We start from the raw sequence: 17,504 nt of genomic DNA on the forward strand, positions 1-17,504 counted from the left end.
GAGTTATAACGAAAACTCCAAAAGGGGGCCAACTGGGTACTTTTGACAAAGTAGGGGCTAGGCAGGAAGTTGTTCACAAAGTTGAGGGCTATTTCTGAAATAACCCTTACTTTTATCACATTCTCTTTTTTTACATCCTGTTGTGTTTTTTTTCTTTGTTAGACGTTATAGAGCAATTCAAACCTAAAAAGCTTAGATAATATTTCACAAAGATTGTCAAAACTTATCACTATTAAAGCACTTAATTGAGTTGTGTAATTTTTCTGTACACTTTTGAGTACAAATTCCTTATCTATTATGCGAGAATTCACCATGATACCAAAAGATAAAATACTTGAGAAAATAAATTCTACCTTTGGAAATACATATTCATTATAGGTTAAATATCATTTTCCAAAACTTTAAGCTAGTCCTTTTTGGATGAAATCCTAACTTCACCTTTTAACAAAAAAAAAGCCGCGGTTTTGGAGCATAAAGAATAACCTCCGGAGAATAAATTCTCTATGGAATCCATGTTATTTTGTACATTCTCAGGGGGCATTTTTTTTAGGCCAAAAATTCACGTTATCAAACATTGCTCACTAATCTCCATCTTCTCCCTTCATCAAAAAAAAAAATCTCCATCTTCTCTATCACATTCACCACCACAACATCCCACCACCGCCATTCCGACCACAATTTCCACTTCTTCACCCCTCTCTTTTCTGTTTTCCTCTCTCACCCACTCTCGGTCTCTTCCTTTCTTGCTCCTTTTTCTCTCACCGTTACAGTCTTTCTCTATTGGCCCTCTCTCTCTCTACTGAATGTCTCATCCAATCCTTCTGATTAATATACCCTGTAATTTCCTAATGATTCCTGCAAAATATTAGGCTTTATACGGGGCAAAATAACAGAACTGTTGGTGGAAATAAAACTTCAAATCTACATTAGAAGTTCCAAAATGAGATCTAAAGAAACAAGTTGCACACATACTATGCCCGAGATTTGTAGTCTCAGAGCATCTCCAATGCAAAACTTAAAATAAACTCTATTTGGCTTATGTGTTAAGTCTCAATTGAGTTTCTCTTTCCTATGTGGTTAATTTGAGTATCTCTAATTCAAGTCCTTCTCCAATGCAACACTCTAGAAAACTCTAATAGATACACATGTCACACATACATTTAATAGGAAAAAGTGGTTGAGAAAGAAAAGTTTCCTATTGGTCCAAAAATTAAATTTGATGACTAGGACACTTAAGACTCTCAAAAGAGATCTCAAAAATAGAGTTTCTAGTTGAGACATCTTAAAACTTAATGCTTCCACATCATCTTAAGATCTCAATTGAGTTTTGCATTTGAGATGTTTTTTCTCAAAAAAAAACTCTAAAGTCCTAGGTGGCACTTAAGATTTTAAGATTGAGTCTTGCATTGGAGATGCTCTCAGCCATAATAAAATCTCACCGTATTCTTCACTTTCGATTTTTTTGCACTTCACCACGAATCGTTTCTGGTTCCCAATCTTTAGATAATCACAAAATTTGCATTGAAATTAGTAATAAAGAGAAAAAAATGGGGAGGAATTTCAGAACTTATATAAAAGATAAAATCAATAGCGGGAGAATCAATTTAGATGGACCAAACCAATCAACGACGAAATCAACTAGAACAGGAAGTTCAGACTTCAAAATAGTCTCAGAGAGCAAAGTCTGATCAATCTCTGTAAAACCCCAACTTTCATCGAGTCTTCTGAATCGGAGAAGCCCTAATTTTGACTCTTTCTTAGACCGTAACAAAAACAACCTTGTAAAAGAAGAACAAGACATGATAAAGGAAGTGTAATGTTAAAGTTTGATGTTGAAGAAGAGATTGTGGAGATATAGGGGATTGACTGAATAGAACTTGTTGGAGTTGAAATTATGGTCATCATGATCAAATTACTACAACTATTCTGCAACAACAATAAAAAGCTATTATTAGAGTCTAGATAGAGAGAGTAGCAATGAGAGAGAGAAAAGAAGCATGAGACAGCGGGTAGAGAGAGACCGAGAGACAGGTAATGAGCATCAGTGAGAGATAGGGGAAGAATAAAGGAGAAGATGATTAGGTGGTACAATTCAATGAATTGAATTTTTGGACTAAAATTAAATATGTCCTCTAAGTCAATTTTGATTGACTAAGTCTTTATTCCCTAGAAAGTTTTCTTTATTCTTCAAAGCCGCGGCGAAAAAAAACATCTAATTTCGCCCCTGTCTATAAATATGAGTTGGATCTTACACTTAATCACGTTAAATTATCATGTCAGTATTTCAGTTTATCTCTTTGATTTCACCTAATATGAATTTAACATGGTATCTCAACAAATTTTAATTGCGACCCTGATTCAAGCTTTTGAAAATTTTCAACATTTTATTTAATAAAATTTTGGTGATTTTATCATCGTTCATTCATCTCCATCAAGCAATCAAGATGATGTAAGCAGCTTTCATTCAAATGACGCCAAGTTGAATATTTTTTTTTTACCATGGGGGTGGAAATTTTGCTACGTGGATCACGTGATGGATCGAGAAGACGAAGATCCAACAATGGGCAAAAGTTCAAGATATTTGAATATCCAAAAGATTTAAGCGACTCATCATGCGAACTCTTAAAGTCAAGTATGCCTCCACCTCTGAAAAATACTTAAGAGGCCAGCTCTTTATCGGAGCTAAAAAAACTAAGGTCTTTAACAATATTATAGATCAAATAAAGTACAAGTTGTCTAAATGGAACCATTCTTTTCTTTCCCAAGCGGGCCGCACAGTGGTTATTACAGTTGTTGCTTCAGCTGTTCCCCGATACCAGATGCAATGCTTTGCCATCCCCAAAGGCATAAGCAAAAGCATAGCGACTTTACAAAAGTTCTTCTGGTGGAGAAAGTCTAAAGGTATATGTACCAAGGCTTGGTCATATATCTGTCTACTTAAGAAACTAGGGGGTTTGGCATTCATCACCCTCATCTTGATAACCTTATCACTTGGGAAGTGCACACGGGAGATAAAATTAATATCTGGACAGATAATTGGATCCCTGACACCTCTAGTCCGGTTCATAACTCCAACAATTCGAACTTAATCGAGTTTCTCAACTCATCACCAATGACCAATGGAATGATGATAGTCTCGGAGCTAATTTTGATGAGCCTACTCAAAACCTTATTAAAACCATTCCCTTCCATAACGAAGCTACTAACCAGATGAAATGGACTCTCACTGAATCTGGCAACTTCTCGGTTAAATCCATGTACCACGATCTCAACCTCAATAATCAACCTCAAGCCCCTTCCCCTATCAATTGGAACTTCATATGGTCTCACCCTACGATACCTCGCACCCAACTGTTCATTTGAAAAATTTGCACGAAGCCCTCCTAGTCCGTGATAGAATAGGTAAATATATAGGTAATCATTATAATTGTCCTAATTGTCCTGAGATAGATACTATTGAACATGCACTTTTACACTGTCCTTAAGCGAAAAATATTTGGTTTTACTTTAATATCTTGTCTACTAATATTGAACCATTAGCAGATTGGATATTTTCCTGGCATGATCAAAAGCAAACCAGTTACACTTCAAATGATATTCACTTTGTTACCATTCTTTGGCACATATAGAAAACTAGATGTAATCATTGCTTCCAGCATACAATTAATAATACTAGATCGGTGATAAATATGATCTTGGCATTCCCTAAACACATCAAAGCTCTTGCAAAACCTGACACTGCTAGTCAGGAGAAATGGCAACATCATGTGACACCCTACTTAAAAATCAAAGTTGATGCTTCTTTTACTAATATTAATACTAATATAGGCACTAGCCTGATAGTTCATAATGCTCAATCTACTTTTGTAGAAGCTAAAGTAACTTCGACCCGCGCTCGAAACAGTGAGGAGAGTGAGGCCATTACTATCCTTCATGGCCTCACCTGGGGAGAGGAAAATAACCACAAAACAATCATAATAGAAAGCGACAACATCAACCTTATTCATCATCTGAAGAATCCTAAACACAAGATACAATGACAATCGAAGCTCCACATCCAGAAAAACAAAAAAATCAGAAAGAGATTAGACAGTGTCAAATTCAACCACACAAAGAGATCTCTAAATACTCAAGCCGACAAACTAGCAAAATGGGCTCGCAAGAAAAATAGATCGAAGACATGGAAAAATGTACCTTACTTTTTAGTTAATATGTATTGTAATCGAACGCTTGTAGATTAATACTCCCTCCGTCCAAATTTAAGAGTCCCGTATTCCTTTTTCGTCTGTCCCAAATTAAGAGTCTCATTCTTCCTTTATCATATAAAATCCCTAATTTTTCCAATTATACCCGTGTTGACAATATATAATGTATTTATTACCTAATTAAAAGAATTCGTATTTTCGTAATCTTTTAGAGAGAGATAAGAATAACTTGTGTTTATGGAAACTAATCTTATATATAGTGCTAATCCTTTTGAATTCCAAAAAACATGTTAAAAATTAATATGGGTAAAAATGAAAAAGTAAAAATTGTGAAAAAAAAAAATCACATTTTTGAAATGGGACTCTTAATTATTTGACGGAGGGAGTAATATTTTACAGTTCAAACAAAAAAGAATCCAAAAGATTGAGTTTCATGTATTTAGGATATCCCTTGTAATAATCTAATAGGATAGATATTTGTAACCATCCTAGATTAGTTAGGAAAATAAAAAATCTTAACTAAGAGCATCTCCAATGCAAGACGCGAAAAAAAACTCTAAAAATCATATGTGTCAAGTGTGAAAAACGAATCTCTAAATGGTCTCTTTACTATTTGGTTATTTAGATTTTAGAGATACTCCATCGGAAAACCTTCTCCAATGCATCAATCACGAGAAACTCTAAAAACCTATATTTTGATGTAAATTTAATTGATTCACCTATGTGGCACTTAAGGTTCCTCAAGAGAACACTCTAAATTTAGAGTGTCCTCTTAAGGATCTCTAAAATAACTACCGCCATCTCATTATAGAGATCCAAGTTAAGTGTTGCATTGGAGATGGATTTTAAAGAGAAACTCTAAATAATCTTATGTGGCACTCTAAGATTTAGAGTTTGAGTCTAGCATTGGAGATGCTCTAAGATTGTGTTTGTGTTGTTTGTGATTGAAATTGAATTAGTTGAATAGTTTTACAATTAGCATATGTTGGAAATTAAAATACTTTAATTTTCGACTGATAAAGAAAAATTAATTTTGCACAGACAAAGAAGAATTAAGAAGATATTTAACTGAATTGAATTTGATTATTTAACTTGACTTGATTCATTGAAAATAAACTACAAAGACTGGTCTATTAATAGACCAAAATCTACCCACTAACTATGACCACTACTAACATGATCCCACAAACTTATTCATGAAACGCACTAATTTATCTATTAACCCCATTAACTTACCACTAAATTAACCAACTAATTCTTGACTACTAACATTAATCTACTAATTAAAATTGAGTTTACATATAATGTAACACCCTGCCTTAAACTCCAATGATATAACGCCAATCATGATCTTCAACTTGAAAAATCAATGGACCTTCAATGGCTTAATAAAAATATTAGCCATTTGTTCTTCAACTTACAACTTCATATCAATCTGATTTTTCATCGTACCCTTTCACAACTAATTTGTCTATTTGACAATCATCTGATTTGTATTTGGGTTTGAAAAACTATTTCACCCCAGTTGACTTTTTTCTTGCGGGCAGAGAATATAACTCCCAAGTATCACTTTTTCAATTGAATGAATTTCATCATCCACGGCTGAAAACCACCCACATTTTTTTACTGCGTCTTTAAAGTGATAGGATCGGTAGGAACACAATCTGCAAAAGCTACAAAACTTGCAAAGTCCTCGTTAGACCCATCATTATCATTGCTTACAACATAGTCATTAAACCTTGACAACATAATTTGAATACAAGTTGAGCTGGGACATAATTCTGTATTTGAATTATTATGATTATTGAGAGAAATAAGTGTAATCTCAATTACTTGGGATTCTAAAGTTATTGACTCATCATCAAATATCAATTTCTATTTGATGATTTTGTTTAACAGGACAATCCCAAACTCCATATTCATCATTTCTTACCGAATAATCATCTTCATCAATTCTGCAAGCTAACAAAAGAGTGTCTCCCTCTTCTACGTCATCTTGAGCAAAGTTAGCATGTTCAGAATGTTTCTTGAAAACATTACATTCTGATTTATAATGACCTAATTTTTTGCAACGAAAACATCTAACTGTAGGTTTCAATTGTTTTTTAGATGTTTTTCAATAGTTTATTTTCGTGTTTTACCGTTATTTTTGTTGTTCTTTTTGTCTTTTCGTTTTTACATGTTTTTCGAATCAGACCATTTTAACTAAAATGCTGCAAATAACCGATTTTCAAACAAACTCAAGCACCAGTGTTTATCGAACAAATATTTGTTTGTATTGATCAATTAACTCATCTTTTTTTCAACCATAAGTCAAAACAAATAAGTGTGAACCATATATTTACTGAACAATCACCTATTTGCATCAAGCAAATACCTTCTTTTGCAACCAATTGCAAATTACGAAAATACATAGGAAGATGAAGACCAGAAAAATTATTAATTATTTTTCAAACCAAAGCATAATATTTATAGGAGTCTGACCAAATTTCCTTAAAAAATAGAGCTTAATAAATAGTTTTGTGTTCATGACTTGTTAAACTATAGTGTAGTATATAAGTATTTGTTTGATTATATACTATCATTAATACAAATAACAAGAAAATTTGACTCTGGAATGGGTAAAAGTGACCTTTTGTAAGCCGTTAGACATAAATTCAAAACAAATAAAATCAAATTTATGATTGAATTTTCAGGGGAAATATTAGTAAACTATAATCAATTAACTTTGATCGCGTACTGCTGTTGTATAAATTTTAATTTCCAGAAGGTGTGTTCTTAATTAATGTCTTAGTTGTTGATTAAGTATTAAAAGAGTAGTCCCAATATTTAATATACTTAGACATTTCTTGAACAATGGCTAGAACTATATATATTATATACCCTTTATGGCTTTATTTACAAAAATCTTTAGGATATTTTGTAAAACAACCTTGAACTTTTGAACTTTTATTTGTTAATCAAGGAAGAATGAGGGCATAATAGTCTTAATGAGAGAAAGAGAGAGATTGAACAATTTCTCATATTTCATTAGTTTCATTATTTCATATAATAAAATATTACAAGCTTGTAATGGAAATTAATTTTGAGTATAGAGGCAATTACTAAAATGACTATAAGAAAAACATTAATTAATGTATGAAAGATGAATTAGCTATCAATAACACAACATTAAGAACTCTTTGGTTGATAGTGGACAAATCTTTTAATTACAGTATTTAAAGATGAGGCTTATTAATTCATCTCAAAAAGAAAAGAAAAAAAAAAGGATGAATTACATAATTGAATGGGTTTTTTCTTCAATCAATTTCTCTTCATCTTTCTTTGAACTTCCATGAAATCATGTATTCTCTTTAATGCTACTTGTAAAGTTTGTAAACTCATATTAGCAAAACAAACCCTAAACCAACCAGGTTCATCACAATGACATGAAGATCCTGGTGATATATTCAACTTCACTTCTTCTACCATTAAATTCCATAAACTCAATTCATCTTCTCTTGTTTGATTCTCCAAAAATGGACTCAAATTCATCCAACAAAATAATCCTGCATTTCCTTCCAAACATTCGATACCCGCATTTCGTAATCCATTGATAATGAATTCATATCTCTTCTTTAGTCTTTCTCTATTAATCTTTATATACTTCTCTGTGAATTTTGTGTCTGATAACATTGAAGCTAATAAATTTTGTGTTTGTGATGAGACTAAACTAAAACTTGACATCCTTCTTGCAGTAGTCACAACTCTATCATTGTATGAATATATAGTTCCAACTCTGAACCCTGGTAACCCTAAATCCTTTGATAAACTATAAACAATATGAACTCTTTCTGAATCTTTATAGTTTCGAGCTTCAAGTATTTCCGCAACACTAACAAATTCTGTAGACGAAAAGACTGACCCGGAATAGATTTCGTCCGATACAAGATGAATGTTTTTTCGTGTAACAAAGTCGAGAATTTCTTCGAGTACAGGTCGTTCGATTGCTAAACCTAATGGATTAGATGGGTTTGTTATAAGTAAGCCTTTAACTTTAATTTTCATTGATTCGGCTTCTTTATATGCATCTTCTAGTGCTTGAGTAGTAACTTGGAAATTATTCGCCCTATTGCAATGAACCGGAACAATTTTTACACCAGTTCTCCACCTTAAATCTCTATCAAATCTGCACAAAAATAGCATTAAATTAGTTATAATCTTAAACCCATTATTGTAAAATCAATGTTCTTGTGGTTAAAGTGAAAATGTATTTGATTATGTATAAAGAGATGTGGTTAATTACCCTGGGTAGTATGGAGTTGGAACCAATAAAGCATCACCAGGGTTAGCTAAAATGAAGGTTAAAAGTTCATTAGCAGCAGTTGCTCCAGCAGTAAGAACTACTCTTTCAGGATCAAATTTTACTTTTCCTCCTCTTATTTTCTCCATGAAACTTGCCATTGCTTTTCTAAAACTTTTAAGACCATGATAATCTTGAAATAAAGCATTCTCTCTAAAGCTAGATATCCCACTTTTATTTGAAAAATTATTGCTTGATTCTGATGAATGTTGTTGTTCTAAGTAATCTTCTAGTAAATCAAATGATACCTGTTTCATCAACTTTAATATCAGAAACTATATATTAAAGAAATTGAATAAGATATAAAAAGAGAAAGAGAGATGAAGTGATATTTAGTAATTAATTCTTACTTGATTTTCAGCTAAACCCATTTGAATAATGTTGGAATCGGAGCCAATTTTGGCTCGACCCGACTCGTCAAATTCAGAAACCGAACGCGCCATTGCGTTCGTCTCGTCGAGCTCTTAAATTTAGAGCAAAGAATTACTCGAATCCGATTCCGGATGAATGAGAAATTCGAGTTTGAAGTTTGGGTGAAAAAACGGTTAAGTCAGGGTCTGAAACGTCAAACGGGACAAGTTAGATCAGGGGTCGTTTGAGCGAATACCACGCGCATCCAAATCTGTGGGCACATTTCGGTATTGATCTGACGGTGGGCGTTCCACCCGAGATTTTCATCCAGATCCGACGTCCCAGATTATAACCGACTTCAACAATCAGTTATACTTCCTGTTTGGTCCCTAATTCCGAACAGATATGTCTTTTAACCCAACAGACACTATGCATCCATTCAACTCCTATATAAACCAACCAAATCCACTCCAATTTTCAATCAATTCATTCTCTTCTCTTCTTCTCTTCCCTTCTAACAATTAGAGGTTCTGGTTAGCCTAGAATATCTAATTAAAGAAGTATTTTCTAGAGGTTCTGGATAGACTAGAATATCTAGAAAAGGAAGAAAGAAGTTCTTCATAGGTCGTCTAGAACATCAATTCAATTCATTCTCTTCTTCTCTTCCCTTCTAACAATTAGAGGTTCTGGTTAGCCTAGAATATCTAATTAAAGAAGTATTTTCTAGAGGTTCTGGATAGACTAGAATATCTGGAAAAGGAAGAAAGAAGTCTCGAGTGAAATCTGAATTTCCAAAGCATCTAGAAGATCATCCGCATCAGTCAAAGAGCTCATAATACTGACAAAGGTTCGCCCGCTTTCAGAATATAGAAGTACCATCTTAAAATCTGAAAGGTTAGTCGTTGTATCCCGAAGGCATTCACCCTAACGTTTGGTACTGTTACGGGGGTGTAAAATGTCTTAAGGAAAGAGAATTTATTCTTGCCTCGACTACATTAAACACCTATCTCGGTTAGCCCGAAAGAAGGAATATTGACTTATCTTTATTCTTTAATAGTTTATCTCTCTATAAAGTTAGAGAAAGGAAACTCTGTCCGAATCAAGCCAAGACAGAGAGAAATCGACTTATCGATTAATAACCAGAGAACAACAATCTTAAGACATTTTACATAGCGATTATTTCTCTGGTTATAAGATATTAATTTGGCTTACTTTCTGTGTGTTTCAGAAAAGGAAATGGCACGAACAAGAACCACCCTACGGGTTCTTCAGCCTAACACCACATACGTGGAAAACCCAGAGATGTTCAAGGGAACTGACTTCGCTCTGAAGCAGAAGCGAGGCAAGTCGAGGAAAAGGCAAAGGCCTGTCGAATGCTACAAATGTAGAAAGCGAGGCCACCTAGCCAAAGATTGTCACTCCACATATGACAGTCAAAGGGAAAAAGCCGATAACCAAGCTTTATTAGCAAAAGACACCGAAAATCGGAATCACCGTCTAATGATTACTGAGTTCGAAAGGCGTTTGATCTACTTCATAAAATGAACCTCTGTGCAGAGGCACATGAAGATAACCTGGTTAACAACCAGAGATGGTGGGTCGATTCTAAGACAAATCATCACGTTTGTAGTGACAAAAGCCTATTCTCTTCCTATACAAAGGTAGCCGAAGGAGAAACCTTATTCAAGGTAAACGGCTCGACCACCCAAGTCAAAGGAAGGGGAAAGATCGTGTTAAAATTCACTTCCGAAATAGAGGTGACTTTGACCGATGTACTCCATGCTCCAGACAATCAGAAGAACTTGATTTCTGGTTCTCTTTTAAGTGAGAACGGGTTCAGACTAATCTTTCTGTCAGATATCGTTATCATATTTAAGAAAATGATGTATATTGGAAAGGGCCACTTATGTGGGGGGTTATTTCAATTAAATGTTACCCATGTAATGCCGAAGGCACCTATTATTAATAAAATTAATAATTATGCGTATATTATTGAGTCCTCCAATATTTGTCACGAAAGATTAGGACATGTGAATAATAAGTCATTAAAGACATTAATGAGCTTGGAGTTAAATTCCGAAACTCGAAATTTACTCAAGACGTACATGTCAAACATGTGTATAGTCAAAAATGACTAAAACGTTGTTCAAAGTCTTTAGACTTAATTCACAATGAACCCTATAACCTAAGAACGGTTCAAACATAAGGTGGAAAAGGCAATTCATTACCTTTATCGATGACTCCACTTGGTTCTGTTACTTACTAACACATAAGGATAAAGCAATCGAAAAGATCAAGCTTTATAAAATCAAAGTAGAAACTCAACTTTGTAAAAAGATTGAGGCTTTGAGAGACGACTGAGATGGAGAGTATGAATCTCCCTTCGCCGAGATATACGCCAAGAATGGCATAGTTCATCAAACGGCGACTCTTTTGGTACAATGGAAGCACAGAACATTAGAAGGGATAAAACTCGATCAGTGGAGATTAAAAATCGATGATCAATCTAATCTCGATGAATTTTGTGAAGTATTTCACTAAAATTCTACTACTAGCCAAGAACAGAAATAAGGTTCAACCCATGGTGACCACAAATGTTGACTTAGTTGATGACTCTTAAAATATCTTCTCGATAACAGAGACATCGAAAAACTAAGCGACACCTTGACCACCAAGTATCGACATAAATCCTGGGTGTGAAACCGTATATCGAGAATACATAGAGCGATCAATGATGAATACATGATCCTAAAGATTCAATTCGATGACAAATCGAAGATGACAACCGCATAAGTTAGCGGAAAAGTATGTCAAGACAAATGTCAAAACCTAAACGGTTAGACAAGGTCGATGACAGAATGTTCTCGTTATACAAATAGCTACGAGACGATAAACTGTTCGAAAGAAATCATCGGTCTGAGATAATGGAAAATTCCGTGAAACACTCTCGAATACAAAGTTGACGAAGAATGCAAAATTCTGAAATTAAACTTGTCTTCGAGAAAGTAAGTTATTTCGTATAACATATTCAGGCGGTAAATAATTCTCTAGAAGGTCCTTAGGCCTGTCTAAGAATTACAAGGAATCCTCAGATATGTTAAATGGAAGGACCTTGGCTGAAAGATCTCAAAATCAGGAGTTATTATAAATAAATCCTTAAAGTCTTTGTAAGGAGGTCCCTAGTTTTGTATCATTACAGAATAGTCCTTATAAATCCTCATGGCAACCTAATCTTCTTGGATAGACAAGAGAATTAAGGTTGATAAGACGTAAAGTTGAATATTACATCATTCGGTCTAGACGTGACTCGAATAGTAAATTCAAGGGTCTTGGTAAGATTTTCAATTCAAGAGTATGAACGAAATCTAGAGACGATAAAGGACAAAATAATGAATGATAACTTTGATGATCATAGTCTATCAAACGAGTATATATGATTAAGACATATAACTTAAGAAAGAGTTAAACGAGAAACTCGCCTTGTATTATATCTCAAGGTTTTAATGATCATAAATCATCATGTTATAGAACAAAACTAAAGACACTACACTAAAGAAATTGTGTACGAAAATAGTTTTGTTAAAGAGGAGAATCCAATGGTTACCCTAGAACTGTGGGGGCAGATATTGTTACATATCTGAACAGTACCCTATATGGAATACTATAAAATTCCACCCAAATTGACGAATAAGAGAAAATACTCTTGAAATGTGGGGGGAACCAAAAGGAACCAAAATGCCGATTATAAATGGCATAAAAGTCTCTATATTCTCCTGACGATACAACATCATATGGACGTGAAAAGAGGGAAATTATAGAGTACCTCGGAAACCAGATTTAACCAATAAGAATGTTGGTCAATAAGGTTTAATTGAGTTAAGAACTATAGTTATATTCACTAAGTTGTGACAAGAGTCGGAAATCAAGTGTGTGAATATAAGTGATGACGTGAATGTCCAAATTCACTCAACAAATCTGGGAAAAACACAAATGGAAAGAACTTCTCTTCCTAATCCTAAACTAAGTAACGAGATTCAACCGTGAATCATCTGTTCAAAAGAACAGACAATACTAGTTAGGAATAAGAAAGTGTTTAAGAAGATATGATTCGATGTTTTTCCAGATTGAATCATTACTCATGATTGATAATCTAAAGTGCAAGGTTAGACAGAGAATGGTAGAATAACCACTCAAAAACCACGATAAGCATAAATACTTGAATTTGAACAAATTCAAGAAAGAGTTATCATAGTATCAAATAGTTCTTAGGTATCTGAGCAGACTCGTATTAATTGGTTGTACATATCATAAAAGAAAACGAAGATATGTGGACAACACTCGAATCTCAGATACAAAACAGTGGATATGACAAACCACTAAGGGCTACGATATCACAAAATTCTCAGAGGCAGACGTGCATAGCTGGATCAATAATGTAATCCTAAAGGCCTTGATGGATACATTGTTTTGGAGAAAGCAAAGGAAGTAGGTGAACTTCCTGGAGGATATTTGTTTGTGATTGAAGCCAGTGCACGCAATAAACCTAAGTAGTTGTTGCGTAGGCACTAATACGGTAAGTCTAGAGAATTCAAAATAAATAGACTAGCACCGTAAAGCAATTGCTCTCAAGGAATGCATAAATTAATTATGCTCAATCCTACGTCACCTGGCGGATCCGTAAAGAACAAGGGTGAACAAGAGAGTTGAAATTGCATCATCAAGGGGAATGTGGCAAAAACGCCTAAAGTAAATGAGTAAAGGCATGGTGAAACCCTACCTAGATGACTGGAGATCCCACGATCTAGGTTCAAAGGGCAACTGAAGCTATATCCTGACTCGACAGTAACACTGTAAGAGATTTCTATCTCTTACCCATTCCTAGGATGATAACAGTGTTGCCTGCATTGAGAGGCTAAGCATTAAGCTTTTAATGAATCCGAAAACTTAGAACTTGATTCTAACGTGAGGTATAGCAGGATACCTTATTAAGGATAACCTATATGTGTGTGAATTGATGCCGGTTCCGTGGGAAGGTCGTCTAGGCCGACTTCTCTAAAGCACACATGAATTCGGGAATGTTCAGGGCCGAAATGAACACAACCGAGAACCTAAGTCGGTAAGGGATTAGCTGTGTGATAGCTATTCAGGTTTACAATTTCCAGGACTCAGTTCAAGACGATAAGTTCACTGCCGTCCTTGTAGACCTTGTAGTTATTCACTAGGAAAGGTTCAAAGTCGAAAGACTACCTTCTTCCGATGCAGCGAAGTTCCGCATATGAGCTCTTTTAGTGTCAGTATGTCAGTATAGTATGTTTGTATATAGTAAACCTCGAATTTTCATTCATGTGGGGGATTGTTGGAATCGGAGCCAATTTTGGCTCGACCCGACTCGTCAAATTCAGAAACCGAACGCGCCATTGCGTTCGTCTCGTCGAGCTCTTAAATTTAGAGCAAAGAATTACTCGAATCCGATTCCGGATGAATGAGAAATTCGAGTTTGAAGTTTGGGTGAAAAAACGGTTAAGTCAGGGTCTGAAACGTCAAACGGGACAAGTTAGATCAGGGGTCGTTTGAGCGAATACCACGCGCATCCAAATCTGTGGGCACATTTCGGTATTGATCTGACGGTGGGCGTTCCACCCGAGATTTTCATCCAGATCCGACGTCCCAGATTATAACCGACTTCAACAATCAGTTATACTTCCTGTTTGGTCCCTAATTCCGAACAGATATGTCTTTTAACCCAACAGACACTATGCATCCATTCAACTCCTATATAAACCAACCAAATCCACTCCAATTTTCAATCAATTCATTCTCTTCTCTTCTTCTCTTCCCTTCTAACAATTAGAGGTTCTGGTTAGCCTAGAATATCTAATTAAAGAAGTATTTTCTAGAGGTTCTGGATAGACTAGAATATCTAGAAAAGGAAGAAAGAAGTTCTTCATAGGTCGTCTAGAACATCAATTCAATTCATTCTCTTCTTCTCTTCCCTTCTAACAATTAGAGGTTCTGGTTAGCCTAGAATATCTAATTAAAGAAGTATTTTCTAGAGGTTCTGGATAGACTAGAATATCTGGAAAAGGAAGAAAGAAGTCTCGAGTGAAATCTGAATTTCCAAAGCATCTAGAAGATCATCCGCATCAGTCAAAGAGCTCATAATACTGACAAAGGTTCGCCCGCTTTCAGAATATAGAAGTACCATCTTAAAATCTGAAAGGTTAGTCGTTGTATCCCGAAGGCATTCACCCTAACGTTTGGTACTGTTACGGGGGTGTAAAATGTCTTAAGGAAAGAGAATTTATTCTTGCCTCGACTACATTAAACACCTATCTCGGTTAGCCCGAAAGAAGGAATATTGACTTATCTTTATTCTTTAATAGTTTATCTCTCTATAAAGTTAGAGAAAGGAAACTCTGTCCGAATCAAGCCAAGACAGAGAGAAATCGACTTATCGATTAATAACCAGAGAACAACAAATAACACCTGATGGATTTGTAGTTTCATCATAAGGGTTTTCATCATAAGCTTTCCATCCAGCAAAGTAAGGAGAATTTTCTCCATGAGTTTCAGAAATTGCAACACTTGATAACTCAACTGTTGCTAATGGTTGTTCAAGCTCAATTATAGCCATTTATATAAATTAAGATAGATGGGTAGCTTGCTAAAATTACTTCCAAAAAATTTAAAGCCCTTCTCTCTCTATATATATATGCTTTCTCTCTCACTCACACACAAAAAAAAAAAAGATGTACAAAGTGTGTAAAATGAGAGTTGAAGAAGAAGAAGAAGAAGATAGAAGACTTGGGAAGTGTTGAAGAGAAGTATAGGCAAAAGAAGAGTATATATAGGAAGTCATAAGCCAAAAAAAAAAAAAAGAAAAAAAAAAAAGTCTTCTCCTTTTACTTGGAAATGACAAAAAAAAATTCTCTGCATAAAAAGAAGTATCAATGATTGAATCTGATGAAGCTAAACCAAATCTTACCTTTACAGATGTAGTAGTTAAATCTATTTTTATTTATTTAAGACAACTGTGTTTTCCTTGATGTCAGTCTTCAAAGTTTTTATTTGTCACAATCTTCATAAAGATCCACATCACATATATATGGTGGTTGATGATGATGATATATATAACTTACAAGTACTGTTTTATCTTTACCTATCATATTTGTTCCCCAATGTTATAATTGTTTTAAATTCCCCTAGTAAGTTTTACTCACTTTCTCATGTGATACTAATGACCTGATCAAATTCATATGAGAAATACTAAGGGGGGTAGTGGAGCAAGACTTTCGCGGACTCTCAAATCCAGATATTTGAGAGTCCACGAAAGTCTGAGGCATTCAAATCCAGACATTTGAGAGTCCACGAAAGTCTGAGGCATTCAAATCCAGACATTTGAGAGTCTATGAAAGTCCGAGGCATTCGATTGTAGATAAAATATGTCCCGGACTTTGGTGGACTTCACAGTTTGATGAATTTGTGAAGGATTTGGGACAACTTTGGAAGCCAAAATGTCTTTCAAAAAACAAGAGACATTTGAAGTCCATCATGTGATCAAACAACAATAATAATATTAAAATAATAAATGTCTACCAAACGTCCATCAATGTCCACAAATATTCACAGATGTTTACGAAAGTCGAAAAATATATTTTTGAAATGTTAGTATAAATATATTATTTCATGTGATTAAACAATAATAATAATATTAAAATAATAAATGTCTACCAAATGTCCATCAATGTCCACAAATATTCACAGATGTCTACGAAAGTCGAAAAATATATTTTTGAAATGTTAGTATAAACATATTATTTCATGTAATTAAACAATAATAATAATATTAAAATAGTAAATGTCTACCAAATGTCCATCAATGTCCATAATATTTACAGGTGTCTACGAAAGTCGAAAAATATATTTTTGAAATGTTAGTATAAATATATTATTTCATGTAATTAAAAAATAATAATAATATTAAAATAATAAATATCTACCAAATGTCCATCAATGTCCACAAATATTCACAGATGTTTACGAAAGTCAAAAAATATATTTTTGAAATGTTAGTATTAATATATTATTTCATGTGATTAAATAATAATAATAATATTAAAATAATAAATGTCTACCAAATGTCCATCAATGTCCACAAATATTCACAGATGTCTACAAAAGTCGAAAAATATATTTTTGATTAGCACAAATATAATATGCATTACACATTTTGTCAATGGACTCAAGATCTTAAAATGTCCCCAGGACATTTTGTCTATGGATCAAATGTCTTGAAATGTCTATAAAGACATTTTGTCTACAAACTCTCAATGTCTTGAAAATGTCTATGAACACATGTTGTCTATAATAACTCATCCGAAATGTCTTGAAATGTCTACGGGACATTTTGTCTGTGAAAGTCTGTGAAAGTCCCGCTCCACTACCCCCCCCCCCCCCCCCCCCCTAAAATCACAAAAGATTTTGACAAAAAAAATCTTCAGCTGATGCGCCAGTTGTGGCAGTTGTGGTTTGAAAGTTTGACTAAATCTGGACCGTTGAGAGATGAATATCCCAAAAGCCACATCAGCTGGGTAACTTCTTTGTCA

At 34.3% G+C, this 17,504-nt stretch overlaps 1 protein-coding gene and 1 long non-coding RNA gene across 3 annotated transcripts; one reads left to right on the plus strand and one right to left on the minus strand.

Moving 5' to 3' along the window:
- Nucleotides 1-7,213: 7,213 nt before the first annotated feature.
- On the minus strand, nt 7,214-15,601 carry LOC147556750 (1-aminocyclopropane-1-carboxylate synthase 7-like). 2 transcript variants are annotated; one of them, XM_086657684.1, is made up of 4 exons: nt 15,382-15,532; nt 8,898-8,926; nt 8,491-8,795; nt 7,509-8,373 (listed from the first exon to the last, which is right to left on the minus strand). In XM_086657684.1, exons 1-4 carry the CDS (start codon nt 15,530-15,532, stop codon nt 7,509-7,511), a joined length of 1,350 nt encoding a protein of 449 aa, XP_086513810.1. The 2 variants fall into 2 exon arrangements, with proteins under 2 accessions (XP_086513811.1, XP_086513810.1); XM_086657685.1 differs by lacking the exon at nt 8,898-8,926 and having other exon boundaries at nt 7,214-8,373; nt 8,491-8,807; nt 15,373-15,601.
- On the plus strand, nt 9,238-10,883 carry LOC147556751 (uncharacterized). Its single transcript, XR_015233553.1, has 2 exons — nt 9,238-9,745; nt 10,127-10,883. It is a non-coding gene; the product is annotated as an uncharacterized LOC147556751 (long non-coding RNA).
- Nucleotides 15,602-17,504: the final 1,903 nt, after the last annotated feature.

The sequence above is a fragment of the Eschscholzia californica genome, unplaced genomic scaffold (genome assembly GCF_041429995.1).
Source record: "Eschscholzia californica isolate CP2 unplaced genomic scaffold, dmEscCali1.0.p SCAF_2, whole genome shotgun sequence".
Lineage (NCBI taxonomy): Eukaryota > Viridiplantae > Streptophyta > Magnoliopsida > Ranunculales > Papaveraceae > Eschscholzia > Eschscholzia californica.

Excerpts from the sequence above, each read along its gene's own strand:
- LOC147556750 (XM_086657684.1), bottom strand. The coding sequence starts at position 15,532 with ATGGCTATAATTGAGCTTGAACAACCATTAGCAACAGTTGAGTTATCA. Across the intron at positions 8,927-15,381 it reads AACTACAAATCCATCAGGTG|TTATTCAAATGGGTTTAGCT; the intron begins TTATTTGTTGTT and ends CCGATTCCAACA. Across the intron at positions 8,374-8,490 it reads CCAACTCCATACTACCCAGG|ATTTGATAGAGATTTAAGGT; the intron begins GTAATTAACCAC and ends ATTTTTGTGCAG.